This window comes from Haliotis rubra, unplaced genomic scaffold (genome assembly GCF_003918875.1).
Source record: "Haliotis rubra isolate DU_JTF1 unplaced genomic scaffold, ASM391887v1 Scf5, whole genome shotgun sequence".
Classification (NCBI taxonomy): domain Eukaryota; kingdom Metazoa; phylum Mollusca; class Gastropoda; order Lepetellida; family Haliotidae; genus Haliotis; species Haliotis rubra.
The window spans coordinates 3,376,859-3,401,007 of record NW_025767190.1 but is presented as its reverse complement, the minus strand read 5'-3'; the positions used below and the strand labels follow the sequence as shown (position 1 = coordinate 3,401,007).

The 24,149-nt window shown below is 37.7% G+C and overlaps 1 protein-coding gene across 2 annotated transcripts; it reads right to left on the bottom strand.

The window, feature by feature from the left end:
• LOC124291722 (lengsin-like) lies at nt 1-24,149 on the bottom strand. Of its 2 annotated transcripts, none has more exons than XM_046728792.1 (2): nt 23,951-24,149; nt 1-1,486 (listed from the first exon to the last, which is right to left on the bottom strand). In XM_046728792.1, the coding sequence occupies exons 1-2, from the start codon at nt 24,099-24,101 to the stop codon at nt 318-320; spliced, it is 1,320 nt and encodes a 439-aa protein (XP_046584748.1). In that variant the 5' UTR covers nt 24,102-24,149; the 3' UTR covers nt 1-317. The 2 variants fall into 2 exon arrangements, with proteins under 2 accessions (XP_046584748.1, XP_046584749.1); XM_046728793.1 differs by lacking the exon at nt 23,951-24,149 and adding an exon at nt 5,274-5,466.

Below are 24,149 nucleotides of genomic sequence, written 5' to 3'. Positions count from 1 at the left end.
TTTCCAGGTGTCTTCACAAGCTATATATGATACAAAGCTTGTGAAGACACCTGGAAAAAAATAAAGGAACACTTGTTCTTTCATGTGATCCCTTATTTGTTTCCCTCAGTATATATTAACCAGACTAACATTACAGCTCAATTTTCCCCAAAACAAACGTTTACTTTTTCTCATTTTCACACTGTTAGTGTCTATTATAATATCATTAGGTTATTTTTATATAGGCCTTGTGTACAGAGTGTGTATAGGAGAACTCTGTAGATGTGTCCTAAATATCAAGTTATGCTTTTGGAGACACACATTCCCCACCGAAAGGTTCAGAAGTAGATTTTCTTTTCCAGGGCCATTCTCTCCTTGTCATCCGCAAGTCCGGCAAACCGCTTCAAATCTAATTCTTTGCACTTGACAAACCAACTAACAAACTCCTCTCCCAGTGTTTTCACCAGGTCTCTATCAGCTTGTAGATCCTTTAAAGCTTCATCGAGGGTAAAGGGAAGAGGTTCGCCTTCCTTCAAACTCGCACTTGGTGGACATACTAGCTTGTTCTTGACCCCGTCCAAGCCGGCAGCAATTGTGGCCGCCATGACAATGTAAGGGTTGCTTCTTCCGCTTGGCATCCTGTTCTCCAGGTAGGTTCCTGAAGGTCCGTGATTCTTGACACGAAGAGAGGCCTCACGGTCTTCAATACCCCAGAAGATACTTCCTGGAGCCCAAGGCTGGTGAAGTCTCCTGTAGCAGTTGATTGTGGGCGAAGTTAACGCAGTCAACGCCCTGCTGTGTTTCAGGATCCCAGCTATCCACTGTTTGGCAGTTGTTGATAAACTATCACTCTCCTTTTGATCATAGAAGGCATTTTCCCGGGTGTCTTTGGACACCAATGAAAAGTTAAAATGGGCCCCGCATCCAGTTTGTTCCAGATCTAGCTTGGACATAAAAGTGGCCTTCAGACCATTCAAATCAGCCAACTCCAACAAGCCTTGTTTCAGATTGAACGTTGCATCTGCTCCTTCTATACCATATTGCGGTTTCATCACAGCTTCAAACATTCCTGGCGCATATTCAGAATGGATTTTGTCCACATCAATGCCTGCTTTGAACAATTCTCCGTCAAACTTGAACAAAAGTGGCCCAGTTTGGTTTTGAATTCTGTGGCTCATGAAATCCTTTCCACTGAACACTGGTTTCATTGTATCAGCATAGAACAGAAAATATTCTATTTCAAACCCAGAGTATAAATCTAGACCGAGTTCATCTAGGCGTTGGATCTGTTGCCTAAGAACATACCTGGGGCAAGCTTCCTGAGGAGAGTTGTCGATCTTCCAGCGGCATTCACACGAAATTTCAGCGACCTTGGCCTTGCCATCACCTCCCCATGGAATCGGCCTAAGAGTATCAAGATCTGGCACAAGGGTCATGTTTCCATAGTGATAACATTTCTCATGGGGTATAATAGCCATTTCGCTTTCAAGGCTGAGCATCAGCGCACCTGAAACAAGAGGTATATGATTCACAGTTGTTGAGCGTCTCTCCGGTTTGGGAAATCATTTACAATGTGAGTGTGAGTTTAGTTTTACGCCGCGCTCAGCAATATTCTAGTTATATGGCGACGGTGTGTAACTAATCGAGTCTGGACTAGACAATCCAGTGATCAACATCATGGACATCGATCTAAGCAACGATGACATGTGTCAACCAAGTCAGCGAGCCTGATCACCCTATCCAGTTAGACGCCTCTTACGACAAGCATGGGTTACTGAAGATCAATTCTAACCCGGATCTTCACTGGTAAATCATTTAAACCATTTCGGGCATGCCATTACTATCAGACGTACCAACTATCAGATCTACCAAACTCGACCAATAGATATTAGTTTTTTTAAATAATCGAGTAGATCATACCCAATAAATGAAAGTCAAAAAAACCTTTCAACCTTCCTAAGAAATCTCTGCAAGAAGCAGAGCCCGATGAAAGATTATTAACATATCATCAGTACGGGTTTATAAAGCACTATCAAACAGTGATGATACCATATACAGGAATTGGTTAACGTACCGGTGGCCATTGTTCACGTCAAACTATTGATGTGTGCAAGGATGTAGCTTAAGAACAACTTGAGTATCAAGCTTGACGGTGACTTGGCACAATACAATATCAAACTTTTATTCCGTATAAAGGTCATTGGCCCAAGTACAAAAACTCACAAAATAATAACGATAGTGACAAAATGGTTAGACACACCTTTTAAGCACTTTTTAACCTTAAAGCCCCTTTTATAAATTTTGCTAAGTTAATTAGGACATTCACTTTATCACAACTTAATAACACATTAAATTTATAAATAGAAGGATGTTTCCAGAATTTTTCAGGAATATACTTTTGTCTTAAAATGGAATAAACTTTACATATTAACAGAAAATGGTATTCATCTTTCTATACATCCATTCATACATACGCGAACAATACCGCGGCGTCTACCAACATTTATCATTAAAGGCAATTCCCCCGGATCTTAGCAAAAATAAAAGCCTTCTATATTCGCGATCCTTAAGAGAGGATAACTAATATTCAACTGCCAATAGAGATTTATATTCTTGATGGAAACAACTTATTTGATTCACAAACTTTAGAAAACCAATCTTGCTGGTGGCAATCTTTAACTCTTTGCACAAACTTAGTAAGAAATAAAGAAAACAATTAACAACTTCCTGAGAGATCCAAACAAATCCATAACCATAAGAGAAAAGTAACATTTTAACCTTTGAAGCCCATGTAACACTATTACAGTCGTCTAAAGATTTACAAAGAAGATAGCTTTGCTTAGGATATCTATGATTAGGCATTGATAGCAACTTTAACCAATACTGAATACATCTTTTATGACAATTAACAAATAAGCCGTATCTACCACATTCACCAAGTGCAGCAACATTAGAGACATAACTACCTACGCCAATAACATATTTACAAAACTTAACATGATAACGCTCGATGTATTCAATTTTTTGAATGACCCCACTCTTCACTAGAATAGAGTAAGATTGGCTTAATCTGAGCATCAAATATCTTGAATAAAACTAAAGAAGAAATATTCTGAAACTTACATTGTAATTGTTTAACGGAAACTAGGGCTTTTGATGCTTTTTGAACAAGAACTTCAATACCCTTTGACCAACATAATCTGTTAGAACACGTTAACCCAAGATAATTATAATAGGTCGATGTCTTAATAGTTTTATTGCCAGACATCCATTTTTCAGAAAACCTTAATTTGCCACCATTTCTAAAAACTATAATTTCAGTTTTATCAAAATTGACATCCAAACCCCATTTGATTCTAAACTGCTCCAATACATCAATTTTCCTCTTTAGACCAATCACACTATGATCAAACATACACAGATCATCAGCATAAAATAAAGATAAAATATCACGAAACCTTTGACCAACAAATGTACCTCGGACATTCGATTCCTGTAACATAGTTTCCAAGACAATATGATATGAATCAACGCTGCTTAACATGAAAATATTAAGACATTTGTACATGTTAAGACATATTTTGATATTTGTAGGCTAAATTGCATGTTAAACGTTGAAAAGAAGGGTGTTGTGTAAAGAGAACGAATTCACTTTTAGTTTTTAAGTTAAGGATGTCTCCAATCTTTTGGGTACATGTATACTACACAGAAAATAGATTTTGTTGGTTGATATTCAATATCCAAACGCGTGACGGTATGAGATAACACACATTTCTCCACATCTTGCAAAGAAAAGTACCAACAGCCATCTCGCCGAGGTAAACTATGTCAAATGATGTCAGGAGTTCAAAGTCTTATCTGTAGATACTCATAACTCCTATTTGATGTCACATTATTCCCTATGTTATCAATGCTTCAGTTCTTGATCGTTCAATGTAAATAATTAGAACAATGCTGGCCAGTCAAGCATAAAGAACGACCTATAACTGCCCAGATTGAGCTCTGAAAACACCTTTTACGAAACAACAAGTTTTCAGTTAATATGAGCAGATTTAACTTATCAATAATTGAAATCACTCTTAAATCATAAACTTTAAAGAGCAGTATATGGATTCACATAAGCATTTATTAAGCACCGCCTGAATCCAAGGGCAATTTTGAAATGTTTGGTCCAGATATACCCCAGCATACTGGAATGCACATACAAGGCACGTCCTTCACACAATATCTCAAACGCTATGGGTCGCATGCTCCCGTGCTTCAAAGTTGCCTTGCATAATGGGATATATATTTCAAAATTGCAGCATGTGCACTACAATTTTCAGAACTGATTTCAAAGACGACAATAGTAAAAAAAAAGAAAGTTCTTGACATGGCAAGACGTTGACTTACAGAAAAAAGACACGACTGTAAATTACTGGCAAGCATGACTTAATAAATTCATGTCACAACATCTGTGGTAACTGGAACATTTACAAACGTTTATTAGTCTACACGTGAGGAAGCTCGTAGCCGTCGGTGAAGCAAAGGGTCGTTCAATACCTGGAAGACAAAGACCAATAACCGAGCCCCACTGTGAGGCAATCCAATAGCCCTTGTCGAAGAACTACGCCCGCAATGGACAATGGGAGTCCGACTCTCACCCAGAACCATCATCAAGAAACTGCCGGCTGCTGATCTGAGGGCACGTATTCTGATCAGTCGTCCCTTCCACACAGACAGGCACAGGCAGGAACGTCATACGTTGTGCAAGCTCCGAGAACACAAAACTTGAGGACATTGGCACGTTACAGAGGGTCGTTGTAGTGAATGGATACGTCGTAACGAAACATACCAAGAACTATAAATCCTTCATTAGTCTCGAAAAACACGAGCACGCGCGCACGCACACACACACACACACACACACACACACACACAGAGCACATACAAAGCACACACACAAAGCACACACATGTGCACGCACACACACACACGCCATTATACAGGTGGAATAGTAATGAACGCGACAGTATAACCCATATCACTTCATCTCAGCTCAATGCTCGTGTGTGAACATTTCATGTGGGTGTTGGGTGTTACATTTAAAGCAGTTACTTAGTACATCATAGATCATTATCATCTACGGACACATTCAGTTGACGTACTGTACTAAATACCTGTGTTAAAAACTGAAGATGTCTCTCATGTGTGAAGGGGTTTTCTGTATCGAAGATTCGTTGTCATCTTTCAATGTGTAGGCACACGTGTTGAAAGATGACATCCTTCATACACAGAAATCATGTACATCTCACCTTCATACATGTCAGCTCCTCCTTCCAAATACTTAACAGCGTTGCGGCTTGGAACTACCTGACCACGACATGTTCCATTGATGTCAGAAATAGCGAACCTGATGTAGTCATAGCTAGCTATCTCCGACCGGACCCTCTCCAGCTTCGACATGTTAACTTGGCGGCGGTATAGTCAGTCAGTGACCGGGTCGGTTGTGTCATGTGAGTTTGGAAATGCCAGAGTGTGTCCGCAAATGTCACCGTGAGTTCACGGTATACCAAGCGAGTTACAGCTTTACTTTCTCAGAGGAAGATGTGATTACTGTGGACTGTTTTCAACAGCGTGAAATCACTCCACTTAAAGTGTAGGTTTCATTGGCATATAATGCTTCGCAAAATTGGATAGGTCGGAATATCGTTAGTGCAAATGTCAGCGCCGTGTCTGACAGTTTAACAGGTTTGTTAGTTGATCATGCTGTTGATATCCTTACTGACACTATACGTTGTGCTTCTGGCAGTATGAAAGTAACTTTGGAGTCTTGTGAGACTTAAACTGAGAGACATGCTTCGTTGTGAGAGAATAATCAGACTGCTTAATGTACCCAATGCCACAGATATGATACAAGCGAAAGACAATAATATTAATATAGTAAATAGTCAAATATGATGATCTATAAGTGTCTTTTTAGGATGGCATATCGACGACATCGGTTTAAAAATGGCATGAATATTTTAGAGGTCTGTTACTTCACATCAGAAAGCGGAGGATGAGGACAATAATGAGAATGACGATGATTACGATGAGTATGGAAATGATAATGTCCAAATTAGATGATAAAGATGCATTGATAGTCCAACTACCGAAGAGGAAATTTAACAACGGATATTTGCAGATAACAGGACAGAAGGCATTTATGTATCCTTTCGTAATTCATTCAGAATGATCACTTAACGGTTTGGGCTGATGCATATGCATGAAATTTTGAATCGAAAGCACGGTGGCACAGTGGATACTCAACTAGTGATGTGAGCCCTGCACGTTTGAACCTGGGTCTGACAATAGGGACAAAATGACCAGGGTGATCCCCATCGTTGGACGCATGGTTCATATATGATTGCTGAAAAGGTTTGGATAGTTAGTTTATATGGTCCAAATCAAAATGCCCTGTTGCAGTCTGGAAATAGTGTTACAAAAAAGACTCGACAAGAATTCGTGTTACTTGTCAGTACGTAACATTACCCCGTACAAATGTCTGAGTGATTTATGATACCTGCACTGACTGCGTCCATGACGCATTATTAAAAAATCAGGAGGTTTTGATATGAACATTCCGGACAATAAGACATATACTGATGCGTTGATTGGCAATTAAGATCTTTACAACGGCCCAGGTATAACGAGTGGTGTTGCTTTTGGGGTGGCGGCGGACAGAATAATATTTTACACTAATGTTGGTTGTTTCTTTGTATGTCGTTTAACGCCTCACTCAGCAATATTCCAGCTATGTGGCGGTGGTCTGTAAAAAATCGAGCCTGGACCAGACAATCCAGTGATCAACAGCATGAGCATCGATCTACGCAATTGGGATACGATGATATGTCTAAGTCAGCGAGCCTGACCACCCGATCGCGTTGGTCTACTCCCATTTTGTGAGAACTCCAAATTGTGAGACTCCCAGTTGTGAGACAGTGAAGTAGGTAATTAACAAAGAAAACACAAAATATTCCCCTATCTGATAGCATGGCTTAACCCAAGCTAATTAGGGATTAGCTATGTAACTGAACCTTGCAATTGTGAACAGAACAGAACAGACATTTATTTTCACCAATAAGTTTATAATCACATTTAATAATCACATATAGTGACACAGACAACATACAACATATTCATACAAATTTGAAACATTGAACAAAGTCCAGTTTTGAACAATTTGGCAGTTTTAGAGTTAAGTGGTGAATAATCACATTTCATTAGATAAACATTACTTTCAATATTAGGATGTTTACAGAAGTACTGGGGAAGACATTGATGTCTAAGGGCATTTACTGCTGGACGGTATAAAAAAAGTGAAGTTCATCGCAGACAGATGATGTACAATGTTTGCAGATTCTATTACATCTTTCGATGCCGTACCGACGTCATGTTTCAATGGGAAACCTGTGGTTTGCAGTTCTAAATTGTTTTAAATCATAGAATCTGATTGCTTCACATTCTTCAAACTGGGTACAGAACATTCATGCGCTCCTCTGGAGGTAATTTAATGAAACTTTAAAAGATAAATTAATTAACATACTCAAGTAGATGTCTTTGAAAGATAAACTCTGTGTTTAGGTTACGTGATCATTTGAAAGAGAAATAAATATACCTACTCAGATTTACGTGTTTAAATAAAATAAATGTAACAATAACTGTTTTCATTGTAATTAATATAAATGTATTTATTAACCTTGTCTGCTCTTTTCGATCAGTAAGTACCGATGTCGACATGGCTGCTCCATATCTTTGATAATCTATTTAATTATTTCTGTATCTATCGATGTTCTTTATTGAAAACAATAAATGCTCTTTAACGAACAATGTCTTCTGTGTCAATTAACTCATTAATGAACCATACCTCCTGTGGGTACTCTTCAGCAACAGGGCTGTTCCCACTTTCATTGTAGGGATGTGGAAACACCACCTAGGTGCACTCAACCATTAATTAATGTGTGTCACAACTGACAGTTCTCACAAATTGGAGGACACCATCCCGTTAGTCGCTTCTTACTTTTACACTTATGCCATGATCTATGGTAAATGAGGGTTACTCGAGGGCATATACTTGACATACATCAAAGCCATACCAATATCATATGAAGAACACAGGTCCAGACCAATGTAAATAAGAGAAATATAGTCAGCTAAAATTTGAATCCATTGAAACATTACATTATTTATCATGAGCACGTGTGTATGAATCACTATCAATTACTGTTGTAACCGGTGTTCTGGAATAGGTAAGCGTATCTTGCCAATTGAAATGATTGAATTATTGTTTCAATGAAATAATCACTATTTACCATTGTGATTTGGTAATGTGTGAACTAACCTTCAGGTCAGTCACCAACATATCACATTCATTCTCAGTGAGGTACTAGCATATCTATAAAATGGAACTGCTACCAGAAATCCTGCAATGCCACTGTCAACATTGGCATGGCATCATCAGCTAAGGCCATATAGGGTATCATAAGGGATATACCCGGTCGGCACAGAAACCATATTTCTTCAGGACAGAAGACAAGACTGACGTACACATGAAGCACAGATTCACAATACCTGATATGCTGACCGTGTCGTTTTGTGTGATCCACGGGTATCGCGTCATTTGAAGGGATCATCCATCTCATGTTCACATCTCATATTCATTCTTTCCAGAGGTAAACATATCACCTATTTCAAAGTTTCTCGATTGTCTCACGCACGTTTCTTATTGACGTTTATGTTTGGCTTGAGAATGTTTCTTGGAACACGATTCCCACAGACTCATGCCTGATACGTCATCCCCTCCAGAAGGAACACTACAATAGAGACGACACACGTCATCTGATCTACCAGATACGGCGAAATACGGTGATACTCCAATTGTTCTGTGCCTCACGTCAGGTTTGTTTGTTTATTGTTTAACGCCGCACTATTAAAGCTACATGGCAAATATGTAAACGATCGAGTCTGAACAAAACAATCAAGTGATCAACAACATAGCATCAGTCGACGCAATTGGGATACATGTGTAAACCAAGCCTGACCGATCCCGTTAGTCGCCTGGGTTGCTGACTACCTATTCTAACCCGGATCTTCACGGGCACATGCTTACATCTCACACAGCAAAAATAACTTAGTTTCCGTTCTTGCGGAAACCTAATTAATACTGGGTAATGTAGGTTTCCGCTAGGTTTCAGTATCCGGAAACAGACAATGCGAGTTTCCGCATAGTTTACAAAACTGAAACTAACAAATCTAGGTTTCCGTCAAGTTTCTACAACTGAAACTATCATTATGCGTTTCCATTTAGTTTCAGTTCGCTGAAACATTCATAGCAAAATGACTTAGTTTCCGCTATTGCGGAAACCTTTTGAATACTGGGTAATGTAGGTTTCCGCTAGGTTTCTGTTGGTTTCAGCTTAGATGAAATGGCAAACTTAACTTTGTGCTGTTCCATTGGGGGACAATATTTACTTACTGTTACATTTGCAAGATAATTTCTATATACAGAATCCAGCTAGGGTCCATGCAGGAAGCAAAAGTACTGTACGTTCCCGTAGTCCCTAGTATGTTGATCAACCTTCAGGTGTTGGCAATCTATAGCCCATTTTTATACTGTACCGTTAAAGTGTTTATGGTTACATGCCAGTTTTTAGTGTACATTTGTGATAGACTAGTTATTTTACTGTCCTTAGAAGACAGGTAGGTATATAAGTTTGTTTTTATTTCATGTACACATTTACAAATTTAGATTTACGACTTTCACGATATGGCTGCCGATGTGACTTTGTAACTCACTGCCATTCTGCATAACTTGTGAATGTACCATTTATTACATTGTACACGAAAAACAACAAACACAGTAACACAGTCACTGATATGATTCATCTGTTTCATTATTTTGAATAGCTCACATTTCAACAGAACCCAAAATGTATGTATGTATGTATGTATGTATGTATGTATGTATGTATGTATGTATGTATGTATGTATGTATGTATGTATGTATGTATGTATGTATGTATGTATGTATGTATGTATGTATGTATGTATGTATGTATGTATGTATGTATGTATGTGTGAGTGTGTGTGTGTGTCATGTATGTATGTAAGCATTGGAGAACACAACTTGTATGAATATGCAAATACAAATATGTCAAAACCCTACAACATTTTATGCATATGATGAAATGATGTCTACTAGTGCAGGCATAACATACTTGCTGTGGTATTTATTAAACAGATTTTAAATTCAAATTCAAATATTTATTGTATGAAAGGTCATGGGCCCATATACATGAAGTGTACATTTGAAGCTGCCTCAATGTATCTTAACATATACACACTAACAATCTCACATAGTAAAGACTTGGCAACTTGCTGACAATCATGAAGCTTCTGTTGCACTCATACTGAGCTGACAGCAATCCTCTGATCTGGTACATATGAAGCAGAGCCTGAGTTGAGACATTTGTTTTGCCACAGAGAGAGGGGAAATATAACCAAGTTGATTACAACAAGGCTTGAACCAGTCCACAACCGCAAACAGATGGTGTATGCTCTACTTAAGATCTGTGGGTGAATATGAAGAGTCCTGGTTGATGTCTGGCACAACATCGTTGCCATGCTCATCGTCCCACACAGACTCTGCATCATCCTGCAAATACAATACATACAATGCTTAGTAAAACTACAAAAACAGCCAAAGTAACACATGTATACATATTCAAAAACATGCATAGTGGTATATCTGATCACAATGAAATTATCAAATTAGAACGACTAATTTGTAGATGTACCTAAAAGATTTTTTCACAATCACAAAGGAAAGATCTGTAGTATACATGTATATTGTATCTTCCATTGGACATGTCACTTATTTGATTGATTGGTACCAGAAAATAGTAGCCAACCCAGTATTCTGAAGCAAATTGTGGTAATATTTATTACTGTTACTGTACTCATATTCAAGGTAACATCTACTACCAAATCGCCAACTGAAATCTAAGAATAGGTAAAACGGTACATACATATTTTAAATAGATACGAATCATGTTTAAACACTGAATGTAACACCTTATTATATATGTGATCTTATTCATTTCAAATTGAAATGACCAACTCAACTGAGAAAAGCATACAAAACCTAACATTTCCCATGAATGAAAAATCGTGGGTATTTCTTAGTTTTATCAACCCTCTAAAGAAACATTCACAGCAATATAATAACAAAAAAATAATTTTTAATGTGACCTTTACTTTAATTTAAAAACTGTAAAATGTGTAACACAACTTATTCACTTACACTTACAGTTACATATTTGATATACAATAATTAAATATATTCATTATTGATATATGATGGATAACAAAGGGACAGATCAAACTGAAGTCGTTAAGTGAAACCTATGAAGTGAAGTATCTTTTGACGACTAACCTGATGAGAAACTGCCGTCCATTCCAGACGGATTCCTTGTTTCCTTGAAACAAGCGACTGGCAGTGCGGACAGAAAACTGGTCTTCTTCTTGGAACTGAAAACATATCAACTTATAATTACACTGGAATCCACGCACTGTTACATTTTGAGTGATTATATTTTTCACAAAGATAAAGAAATTTATTCTATGTATCTATTTAGTGTTTACTTGTTTTTGACTAAATGCTGATGAATAAAAAATATTGTTTTAAGATTTCCTTTAATGAAATTAGGAGCATGGTAGGGTGTAACTATAAATGATTACCAAGCCAAGCCTCTTGTCAATCTCCAACAAGTCCCTAGATCCACAAAACGTATCTGTAAATTGAAACAATGATTCTTTTAGAAATGTTATACGTGACTTGTGTCAATGCATTGTAAGGCTAAGAGGTTTAATAATTGATTACACAAATTATTACACAAAGCTATGAGTGTAAAGTATATGTAATAATTGTTTTAATGGTATGAAAATGATAAAATAGATGAACTGGTTTAATTGGATAAATACCGCCATATAGCTGGAATATTGCTGAGTGCGGCGAAATACTAAACTCACTCACTCGGATATATTGAGCTGACATTACATATAAGCTAGCAATATATACCGCAAAAATTAGATAATTTAACTTATAATACATGGGAATAGTATATCTAGGCGTAGAGCTGAAAAGAATGAACATGATATAAGCATGTCTAATACACTTGCATGTTTGGATCTCAATGGGTAAATTACTTACATGATGAAGTTTTACGTCCAGCAAAAATATTTTCGTATATTGCCTACTCCTGACAGGGTTTTGAAAAATCACCTATTTGTCACTAACACAAGTTCTCACGAGTAGGACTCATGAAGCTCGATCAGGGTGCCGTTCCACTAACCGATCTTAGCCCTACGCCAATCGTAAACCCCTAAAATCCCAATCTTAGCGTGACGTTACGATCGGCATACCGTTCACTAACCAATCTTACCCAAGTCAATCGTAAAGTTAAGATCCAAAGTCTAAGTTGCTCATGACCAACTTAGGATAGCTAAAATCAATCGTACAGAAACCAAAATGGTGGCTTTCCTATTCTATGTGAAAAATAAGAGCGAGCATTTCACCGTGAGCGTCCCCTAAAATGAAATGAATTTGTATATTTCTGTGATGTAAACAAACACCGCATGAAGCCTTTATGTCAATTCTGTATATTCGGTGTAGCCGTGAAGTGAACAATGTTCTGAAGCAAAAAGATACGAATATGTTTCACCACTGCACTGGTGGGGATTCTAGGCAGGCCGCGTGTTATTCAGGCAATATTAAAAGCTCTGACACAATTGACATTTTAAAGTCCAGACTTAAAACCTGTTCCAGTTTATTACTTATATCGTGGGTTTAGGGCAGCAAGGTACCAAGTGCACATTTGGGACATTTTCACTTTTATAGATTATTGATCACTGTGATGTCATTGATATTCTGTAAAAAATCAAGGCTGTTTTTAATTAATTACAGAGATATTTAATTATGTTAAAAGGTACCAAGTGCATAACTTAGAAATGTTAAGGGCAGCAAGGTACCAAGTGCTATGTGCTTGGGGCAGCAAGGTCCCATGTGCCACTTAGCTCCTTGCTGCGCGCACTCTTTTACGCATCAAGCCTGGCTATTTTTTAGCCATGTGGCATGGGCCTTTGCGCCACTAAGGGTCCTATGTTGCTGTTGAGGGTTCTACACATGGCACTGCTGTGAAGTACTATTTCATGATAAAATACTAGAACTGACAGTTAGTTTACTTGATACATCCATCTTAGGGAAGGGAACCTAAACTTGGCATGGTTGTAGACCTATTCATACGTGGACAACGATTTGAGGCACACATGGACAAAGTAAAAGTATGTGTTATTCACCGGGAACTGATGTTTTAAAAAGAAAACAAACATTTAAGTCTTGTTAATTATGGAGCCGTTTTACTTAGTATGTGTAAATATCCATAAAATTGTATGACAAGAGACATTATTTACTTCATTAATGGTACATTTGTGTTATTTATCTCTTCTTATCGTACAAAAATAGCATTTTCCCTATGTAAACCTGCCCATGTGTCAAACAGTCAGTGTTGATCAATACAAAAAACTTAAATGTCGGTGTAGTGTTTGTTTGTGTTGTTTACAAGTTAACAGAGCATTGGTGGCATTTCGTTTGGATGCTAGTTTACTTTTTAAGCTGTCAATATGTGGAACCAGACATAGCACAGAGTAAAGATAGCTGCCGCAATCTTGGCTATATTGCTGTGCCCGGTGAGGAACATTACGAGGGCATAGTTCCTTTGAAAGCAACACCTGCAACACCAGAAGACCATGGAAACTCAAGGGGACACATGCACAGTCCAGCATCTACATTAGTGCCATCCCCAGTTGTAGCTCCTCACAAAGGGCAGACTACATAGATTTGCAAACAAGGCAGGCAATCTTTGAGAATTATTACCAACCTCCATCCTACGAAAGGCAATGAAGCTTTGTGTGTCAGATGGTGGATTCTGTGTCGCCAGTAAGATCAAAGGGGAAGAAAACAACTTCTCGACAGTATCATTTTGTCTCTGAGGAGAAGAAAATCTGTGTGTGGTGGGACTTTTTTCTTGCAACACTCAATATTTGGAGGAGGGTTGTGGATCATGCATTGAAAATGAAATAACATGGTGTGTTTACAGCCGAAGACAGAATAAATGTCACTGCATCTGGGAACAAAATTGACTTTGAAACAATTAACAACATAACCTCCTTTCCACAAATGGAATCACACTATGCGCGGAAGGACACTGTGAAGAAATACCTCTCGCAGAAAATGTACATGCTTTACAAGCAAATATGTCAAGAATCAGGTTCAAACTATGTCAAGGAGAGCAAGTATAGGGAAATCTTCTGTACAGAATATAATATTTCATTCTTTAAACCGAAAAAGGATCAATGTTCAAAATGCAGTCTGTACGAGGCAAAGAAATTGGTTGGTACCATTGACAACGAAATTATCAGTAAGTATGAGGAACATCAGAAGGACAAGGTAGAAGCCAGAAATGAAAAGGAGAAGACGAGACAAAGCCGATGCAAAATTAAATAAAGCTCACTATGTGGCAAGCTGTTCTAAATACTCCATGCAGTCTTGTTGGGGAGCTGTATTATGCAAGAAAATTGTCTGTCTATAACCTTTCCCTCTACTCTCTTGGGGATCAACAAGGAACACCTGTGGGATGAAACAAATGGAAAAAGAAGGGCCAACGAAATTGCCACATGCCTATTCAAAATCACCTCTTCCGTATGTCAATCGAACAAAAATGTTAAGGAAGTGACATATATCTCGGACTTGTGTGGCGGTCAAAATCGAAACCAATTTGTTGCAGGCTCCTTGCTCTATAGCCTTCAAAAAGTTTACACAAATTAAATCACAAATTTCTGACATCAGGTCATTCTCAAATGGAATGGGATTTGATCCATTCGGCTATTGAAACGGCTAAGAAAAGAACCCAGGTATTTGCACCTGTGCAATGGAGCACAGTGATTTCTCTGGCCAGAGGAGGTAAGAGATATATATTACCATGCCATTGAAATTCGGAGATGTTCTTGATTTCAAGGAATTTGTAAAAGTTCCTATCAAACATGAAGATCTCGGTTGGAGGAGAGGGATCAACTGGCTGAAGATCAAGTGGATTCAAGTTCGACGGGAAGCTGTGAGCTCAATCTTTGTCAACTGTGGTTTTCAGGAGGAGGACTACCTGGAGATCAAAGGTTATCTCAGGGACTAGGAGGAAATGTCAAACAGCAGCGCTATAGCAAAAAGCTCCAACACCTGCTTACAATTCCAAGCTGTCAATTTCTGTTGCAAAGAAGCAGGACTTGTTAACTCTGTGTGGAAAAGAAATTACCCCGACAGAGTTCCACCTTTACTATGAATCTCTACCAACATCAGCAACATCTGTTGATCGGCTTCCGGGGCCTGCCAGCGATGAGGAGTGGGACGATTAGGACTATTAGTGACCATTATGTAGCAAGAGAGACTGATTATTTCAGTTTGTGATTGCCGAACACAATGTATTAAATCCTAACAAATTTATGTAACATAGTCACTTTATGATTTCTGTAATAATATCACTTTGATATTCTGTATTATAAGAAATTCAAATAATATGTATCAAGTCAAACTGAATGGAAAGCATGTCATTTCAATCTCTGCAAAAATAGTTTAGTTCGGAATAAAAACTATCATCTCTTGGTTTTTTTATGGTGTTAATATGGTAAATAGTTTTATCTTTATAAAGCTTGAAGGTCTGTTTTGTCATATTGTGCCCAATATTTTACATCTCAATGAATTGATGTATGATAACAACTGATGATATGTAATAGATAAAACAACAAATCACACATTTTCACCAAACAGATATAAGATTGACAAGTTACAGTTGACAATACAATATTATTTTCTAGACAAACATATTTCATTAACATCACCAGCAGCAGTTTGCTAAGTGTCAAATGTCCATATTAAATAGATATATAGTCAAATGCTTAAGTAACAATGAATCTTGTGTCATTCGGTACTCCTTAAATCAAACTTTGTGGTATAAATGCTACGGACAACAAAGTACCAAGTGCCACTTGGCACATTGCAACAGTATCTTTACTGTGAAATGCTCGTGCAGCAAAGAACCATGTGCCACTTGGTACATTGCAACCCTATATTTACTGTAAAATGGTTCGTGCAGCAAAGAACCAAGTGCCACTTGGTACATTGCAACCCTGTAATGACTGTATAAATGTTTGGGGCAGCAAGGTACCATGTGCCACTTGGTCCTTTGCAGCTCTGTAACTTACGTGAACATTGGTGAAATGTTGGGGCAGCAAGGTACCAAGTGCCACTTGGTACCTTGCTGTCCGGAATGTTTGAACAAATTCTCTTCATTCAAAGGGTACCATCTACAATAATTGATGTAATTAAGAAATTAAGGCTTCATTAGGAATGACATCAAAGCATTTGATATATGCACACCACCTCTATTGAACATGTATGTATTGGTTAAGCTAAGATATGCAGTGCAACAGATATGAGTATTGAAAACTTCAAATGCGATTTTCTCGGAATGATGAAATGTGCACTTGGTACCTTGCTGCTCCAAACCCTCGAAATACCCAACTGCGCAGATCGATGCTCATGCTGTTGATCACTGGATTGTCTGGTCCAGACTCGATTATTTATAGCTAAGATACATAGCGTTCACTAACATGAACGCTCATGTTAGTGAACGCTATGCATCTTAGTTAGATTTTTTTACAGACCGCCGCCATATAGCTGGACTATTGCTGAGTGCGGCGTAAATCTAAACTCACTCACTCATTCAGTTGGTTCGTAAACTACTTCCATCATTTGCTAGACTATGCAAAGGGAGATAACTCGTGCCTCGGATTCCTCTATCTATCGCACGAAAGAGTCTCGATCTAAGCTTGGTTCGGATCGTAAGATCGGGACCGGCTACAATCGGCCTAAAATCGGTTAGTGGAACGGCACCCAGGACTATTAAAGTAACGTGAATATGTTTTCAGATTTATTCACTGTTAATTATCTCTAGGCCTACATGTTGATGCTTGACACTGAGGAGGAGCAATTAGTGCCCATAATCCGATGAAAAGACCCTTAAGCCCATAACAGCCCACTGTTGTCACTTTGGGTACTCACATTCAATCTGCTCATTTCCACCTTTCACGGTCCCCTTTGATGTCGGCAATGTAAACGAATAAAACAATGGCGACCGGATCACGTCCACGCGAGACTACCTAAATTATTATAAAAACACACAGCTGACATTTTAGGTGTATAGTGTATGTTTATTTTGTTGTATAACGCGGAAAGATATTGTCAAACTGTAATGCTAGATTTAGATTAAAAAACAACAACAAAGTGTTTTTCCCGTGAGTCTTTGCGAGACGCCATTTTCATAGCCGCCTCAGTTTCCCTCAAAGCACTGGAAGAGAGAATTCGCTACCTGGAAAAGAAAGATGGAAATGGCTGCGAAAAAACTCGCAGTACCACGACCCTGTCAGGTAAGACCAATTTATTTTGTTGTCAAATAACGTTTAATGAATTATTTACTTTACGTACAGAAATCTGGATTGGTAAACAAGCTAATCTATCGAATTACAGCCACTGGCCATAGGTATTCGTCACTATGCATTATTCGACTTACATGTTAATTTGGTGCAGCTAGAAATATGTCTTGCATTTATTTAATATCCGTTTGATATTGTTCATATTTTGCACATGGGTCATGAATCATCTCAACTACAAAGACGTAATTTCCGTTTTATTTTCAATTCAGTGCGTGTCATGGTTATGGCAATTTTTAACATGGCGGTCTATGGGGAAAGAATACGCAATGTTGTATATATATGTTGCTCATGTAACTACAATGTGGAAAATTATGTATCTGTGGCCAAGATCATTTCCCTAACAACCTGCAAAAATAGCATGCAAGTCTATGAGAATTTTGCCGACGGACGTATATTTAAGTCCCATGACTGTATAAACTGTTTTGCTCGAACTAAGGTTGGTGAAGTAAAATAAGTCTATCTAAAAATATACTACAATTTTGAAAAATATAGCAAATAGATTATAAATTAATGGATTTGTTTTATTCATTTAGGCTGTTGTGAGGAAACATGTGTCACGACTACTCCTGGAGGAAAAGATCACCCTCTCTTACTGACGGTATGTGTTTATGGTACTACGAAACATAGACATAATTTCACTTTGAATATTTTATTATTATGCTTCCCTAGATACATTTTCACAAAATGAACCATGAACCATACTAAAGTTACATTTGCAAATGGATTTGAATAACCGGTAACTTAATCATGATTTCAAATTGGACCAAATAAATCTTAACTTCACACCTGTGTGAAATTGCAGTCAAACTGACCCCTTGATTTTACAATACCGTAATTACTCCAAGGTTATGTCACATGAGATAACTAAACTTCATTCATCAGGATGTTTATGTCAGGCCGTTCACTTACTGATTGCATAACCTAAAGTGATAAATCTGTAGTTTGCTTGTTGGTATAAATGTCGCTGCAGGTTTAAGGTTTTTTTTAAAACTCGAATGAATGAATGGGGAAATGCAAAGAAAAGTAACGTGTTATTGTTTATTTTTTTCAGCAAAGCTGATGATGAGTCTGGAGACTGTATAACAAATGATCAAGGATGGTCAGCAGTAACATGTGAAGGTAATTTTGACCTATCTGTAGTGACTTTCATTATAAATAGTAAATAATTTCCAATTAATAGTGTAGAGACAAGGTTTATGGATGTCAACTCCTTTATTATGTGAAAACATGTTTCAGAGTGAATGCTTACCCCTTCGTCAGGTGTAAGCATTCACTCCGAAACATTGTGTTTTCACCTAATAAAGACGTTGACATCCGTAAACTGTCATGTCTTGCATTATTCACTTCTAAATACACCTCAAAGACTTAATGGTGTAAACATACAGTCACTACTGGGTGAATATACTTGTGCCTTCAACAATACGACTGACTGACTGAATTTGGTTTTACGCCGCTTTCAGCAATATTCCAGCAACATCACGGCGGGGGACACCAGAAATGGGCTCAATACGAACTGTAAGAGATTGAATATAGCAATTTGATGGAAATCTATTACTAGTATCATTATTACTATATAGAAAATGCAATAAATGTTCATATATATATATAACGTATTACTACCTCTGGACTGGGAAGCATGTAACTTCAGAGCAAATTTTGTATAGATTGTGTGTCCTCTTTAGAAAATAAGATATTTCATTCGGTCAATGAAGTGTGATGAATTGCATAATTTGAGTTTTGAGAAAACTAGTGCAAAGTGTGATTGTTCAATTTAGTTCTCTTTTATTCAAACTTCCTTTTGGATTACTTATTTTAAATCATCCTTGGCATTGTCAGTTTCTTGTTGATTGATGTTTGTGTAATTTATCAAAATAACCTAGTAATTCGTTATTACCTGCCATTTTCAGAAACTTGCACAACGCCTAAACAGACTTGCATCTATCGATTGGCCAGATAGACGAAAAAGAAAAAGGTAGCGACAACACTCACCATAGACATGACATCACCAGTCGTGGTGACGAAGATGACGTCAATTAGTTGCATTCCGTCCCCTTTGTCTGGGAGTCCAGCAAGCTTAGGGCATACACGACGACACTGGACTTGGAAAGAATCTACACCTCCACTGCTCTCGTCATGGCCAACGTGAGGACGAGGATGAGGCATCAATCAACCGGAGGGATCTCCACCCAGGGATGCCCCTTATTGGGCTAACTGACCAACTCTTGCAATATAATTGAATTTATTTTCAATTTCATAATGTAATTTTTATTTTATTTTTGTATTGTAAGCTGTATGTTGTGTTATTGTATGGTGTATATCATAGTGGATGTTTGGCGATAGTTGTGACATAGAGTGTGTGGCTGAATGCCAAGGCGTGCAAATAAATGTCCGATACAGCTATGTTTTATTACTGTGTTAAGTTGTATGTTAATGTTATTTTTCACCATTAGCATGATTTTAGAAATAAATTTCATATCTAACATGCTATTTCAAGATAATAAGTGAATGAAAGTTTAACTGATGAAAAATTACCATTTGTTATAAATGATATATGATTTCTTAAACTGGATTGAGTTATGCCAAAATGTTTTGCCCTGTTTTTTTAGTGCTATATTACTAGTTATATGTATGATCTTTATTTGCCTTAAATGCTAATTCATATTCATGTTGAGAAAATAAAACAATGAATCTTATTATATATTCTGTTTTTCTTTTAAGTAAATGTCATGATAACAAATTGCTTACCGGTATATTGTTTTTAACAAGAGTTTATGATATGAGTAAAGAAGAATGTTTAAATTTGGTTCTTTGAAACGCATATGAAAACCTGTCAACCTGAACATGAAACCGGTAACTGAAATTATGCGGAAACTATGTCGAATAGTTGGTAACTGAAACTCTGCGGAAACCTGTTGGAGTCTTATTAATAACTGAAACCTTGCGGAAACCTGATGGATTCAAAGTTAAATGAAACTCAACGGAAACTTGTCGGAGTGTGGGTAACGGATACCTTGCGGAAACCTGTTGGAGTGTGGGTAACGGAAACCTTGCGGAAACCCTTAGAAAGTGGGTAATTGTAATTTTCCGTTATTGCGGAAACTCAATGTAAAAAACCGGAAACTCACTGGATTCTAGGTGGAAACTTAAGTTTCAGTCCACTTTCCACCAGGTTTCCGCATTGCGGAAACCAAGTTATTTTTGCTGTGTCATTGTATATCATGACACTTAGAACTCCCTAAGGTCTATGGCTAAGGATACAAGAGGGGTGGCTAGTTCATTTATTGAAATACATTTACTTCATCAGAATATTTCGTGTGAAAAAATCACTATTAGCAATCCAATGTATATCAACCTTGTCAATATATTTATATATACATGTATATATATATATACACACACACACACACACACACACACACATATATACATTTATATATATTACTCACTGTGCGGCCATGTATATATTCTCCTTGTTACAACTCTTTGTATCACTTGCATGATAACGGTGTTAGTATCTACACCGACAGGGCTCTCTCATTGCAATAAAGAAGTTGACTATCCGTAGAACTTGGTTTTCCTTTATACATGTATGTGGGAAAGCAGATGCCCCTCTCTTGTAACATTCCATAAAGGCCAACCCTTGATATCCAGCCTTTGCCTATTTTGGAACCTTGACGACGGTTGCTGCTGGCTGAGTATTATTATCACTGACATTGTGTACCTCTGGTCATGTAATTTATCCGCCATTGCATTCTATACTGGCACTCCATTGCCCACTGCAGTAATTTAGAATGATATTAAAACGTAGGTTATATAGAGTAGCATTTCTTTGTTATTTGTTGTTTTAACGTTGAACCCCTTCGTGAAGATTTCTGGAACAGCTTATGGCTTCAGTTTAGTCACATTTACTTCCAATTTGGTGGAACTCACACACAAATCATTAGAACTTGGGCATAGGAAGTCCCATTCTTAATTATAATTGTGTGTACACAAGGTCTTGGAACGCCCACCTGCTACTTAGTGTCTTTAACCTTCAACATACAATAGGTCACGCCGAAGGCCCGGGTTCGATTCCTCACATGGGTACAATTTGTGAAGCCCATTTCTGGTGTCCCCCACCGTGATATTGCTGGATGTTGCTAAAAGCGGAGTAAAACCACACTCCCTCACTCACCCCAGATGGGTAGCTTGTAAAGCATTTATATATCTAGACAATCTCCCTGAAGAGTAAAGTACGAAACATGTTGGAGAAAAAGGCATTCTGTTTTTACTTTTTACTTATCTATGTGATATTTACGACTGAACACCTGTACTATTTTGGACATTTTGTGCGTATATATATATATATATCATAGTGGTTCACAATCGCTTACATAGATTTTTCCTTTTCGAAATGCGTCAAACTTGCAAATTTGGAGGCAAAATGATATATTTATTTCAAACTGTGGTCACATGGCCCCTCAAATGTATATTTCCTGGCAGGCATACAATAACTACTGCTTCTTCGTGTCGCCATTTTATCTGTGGCGTGTTCACCGACATCTAAAGTTACTTGCAATGCTGCATCCATTACAGGTGACAATTCATATGTGTATGGTGTCCTACCTAAACATTTAAAACCTGTTATAAGGTACTTAAACAAATTCTGTTTCTAATTTTACAGGTAGGCATTGCGTCAAGAACAGCGCAATATGCTGACAACGAATATAGTGTAGTGTCCTTGTGTAATATCCAAACCTTTTCAGTGATATGTAAGTTCAATTGGCAACAGATATATAGTTGTAGCTGGTTTGGGTATAACGCGTGGCGGTGACGTCACACAACGTGATATAAGTCACTGATGTCTAACGCAAAAATACAACTCGACACGTGTAGGCTAATCGAGAATATATACTACCCATCAAAAGTTTACACTCACTAGTGTAAATGAAGGCCACTAACTTCTGTCAACTGTTACAAACTAGATTTTGCAAAATATTCCACACTGTTTAAAGGTACTGTTTACACATGAACTGATGTATTGTAAAACGCATTCGTAACGTTGGAAAGATTATTGGCATGAGTTCAATAAATGATGAAACTGTGAAACTTGGCGAATTCTTAACAATACTTTACACCAAAATGCAGCTTTTCACATGCACGATATTTGCACATGCTTTTTTTTGCAATTAGATGCATGATCCTCGTGTAGTTCATCTACATAAGGTTTGCAGTTGGTTCCCCCAGGTTAGTGGAGAAATTTATCTTCGATGTAACCATATATATATTATATATATACATAACATATAGTGAGTGCTTTTAGTGAGTCTAAACTTGTGATGGGTAGTATATAACAAACCGCTCAAGTGAAAGAAGAAAACAAATTAAGTAAAGGTATGTCTCCCGTGTCTCGCTTGACTAGATACTACCCCAAAAGAGATATCCAATATCCAGCACAATGCAAAATGACGTCAGAGGTTCATGTATTCGTGTAGACGACGCATATCTGATATAGCATTTCAGTCGGTAACAAATGCTCTGGTTCCGTGTCGTTGCACATGAATATAGAAAACTGCGGTTGTGTCATCTCACACTGACTTACGAATGAAACTGTTATGTATCAGCTAAGAGAGAATAAGACAGTTCACCTTCAGTAAACATACCTCTCCTGAAACCATGTTCGGCTGATTTCACATAAACAGTTGTAATCTAACTAATCGACTATTGAAATCACGGGTTAACACGTACATCCCAAACTTAACAGAGCATATATGAAATGACATACGTTGCGAATATGTGTTTTTATTTTTAATAAAACTATTGATTACTCCCTAGATATGCTATATTACTCGATGTGGCATCTGTTCGACATAACATATACAAACTACATCGCTTTCAAAGTAACAATCAAAACGTCAAACCTTTAGGCGATTGAACTTGCTATAAAGGGGAAAAGAAGACTCATTTCAGTCAGAACACTGTGTCAGGGCGGGTATCCATGTTAAACTGTGGCATCTCTAACGCACACGCACACCCACACAATCACGTACGTAGGCACGAACATATATACTTCATTATAGCAGTGTAATTACCGTGTACATCTGTTAATCCGGATATCACGTCAACTCACTTCTTGTCTCGTCAGCACATATCTGAATTTGTATCGGCTGCTTAAATCTCGAGCAGTAACTTAAATAGATCCCAATTTTTTGGCATCAACTATTAGACTTAATTGAGATATTGTACTGAATATCTATGTGAAAGAGTTTCATGTACAGAGTTGCTTCATTGTCGAAGTTTTGCCATCTTCCATTACATACACACACGTGTGACAATGATAAACGAAAGATTACATAATTCACAGCTTACCCTGAATTATTTCATTGCCTCCTTCCAAATACTTAGCAGCGTTGCGGCTTGGAACTACCTGACCACGACTTGTTCCATTGATGTCACAAATAGCAAACCTGATGTAGTCATAGCTAGCTATCTCCGACCGGACCCTTTCCAGCTTCGACATGTTGACGTGGCGACCGTGAAGTCAGTCAGTGAGAAGGTTACTTGTGTT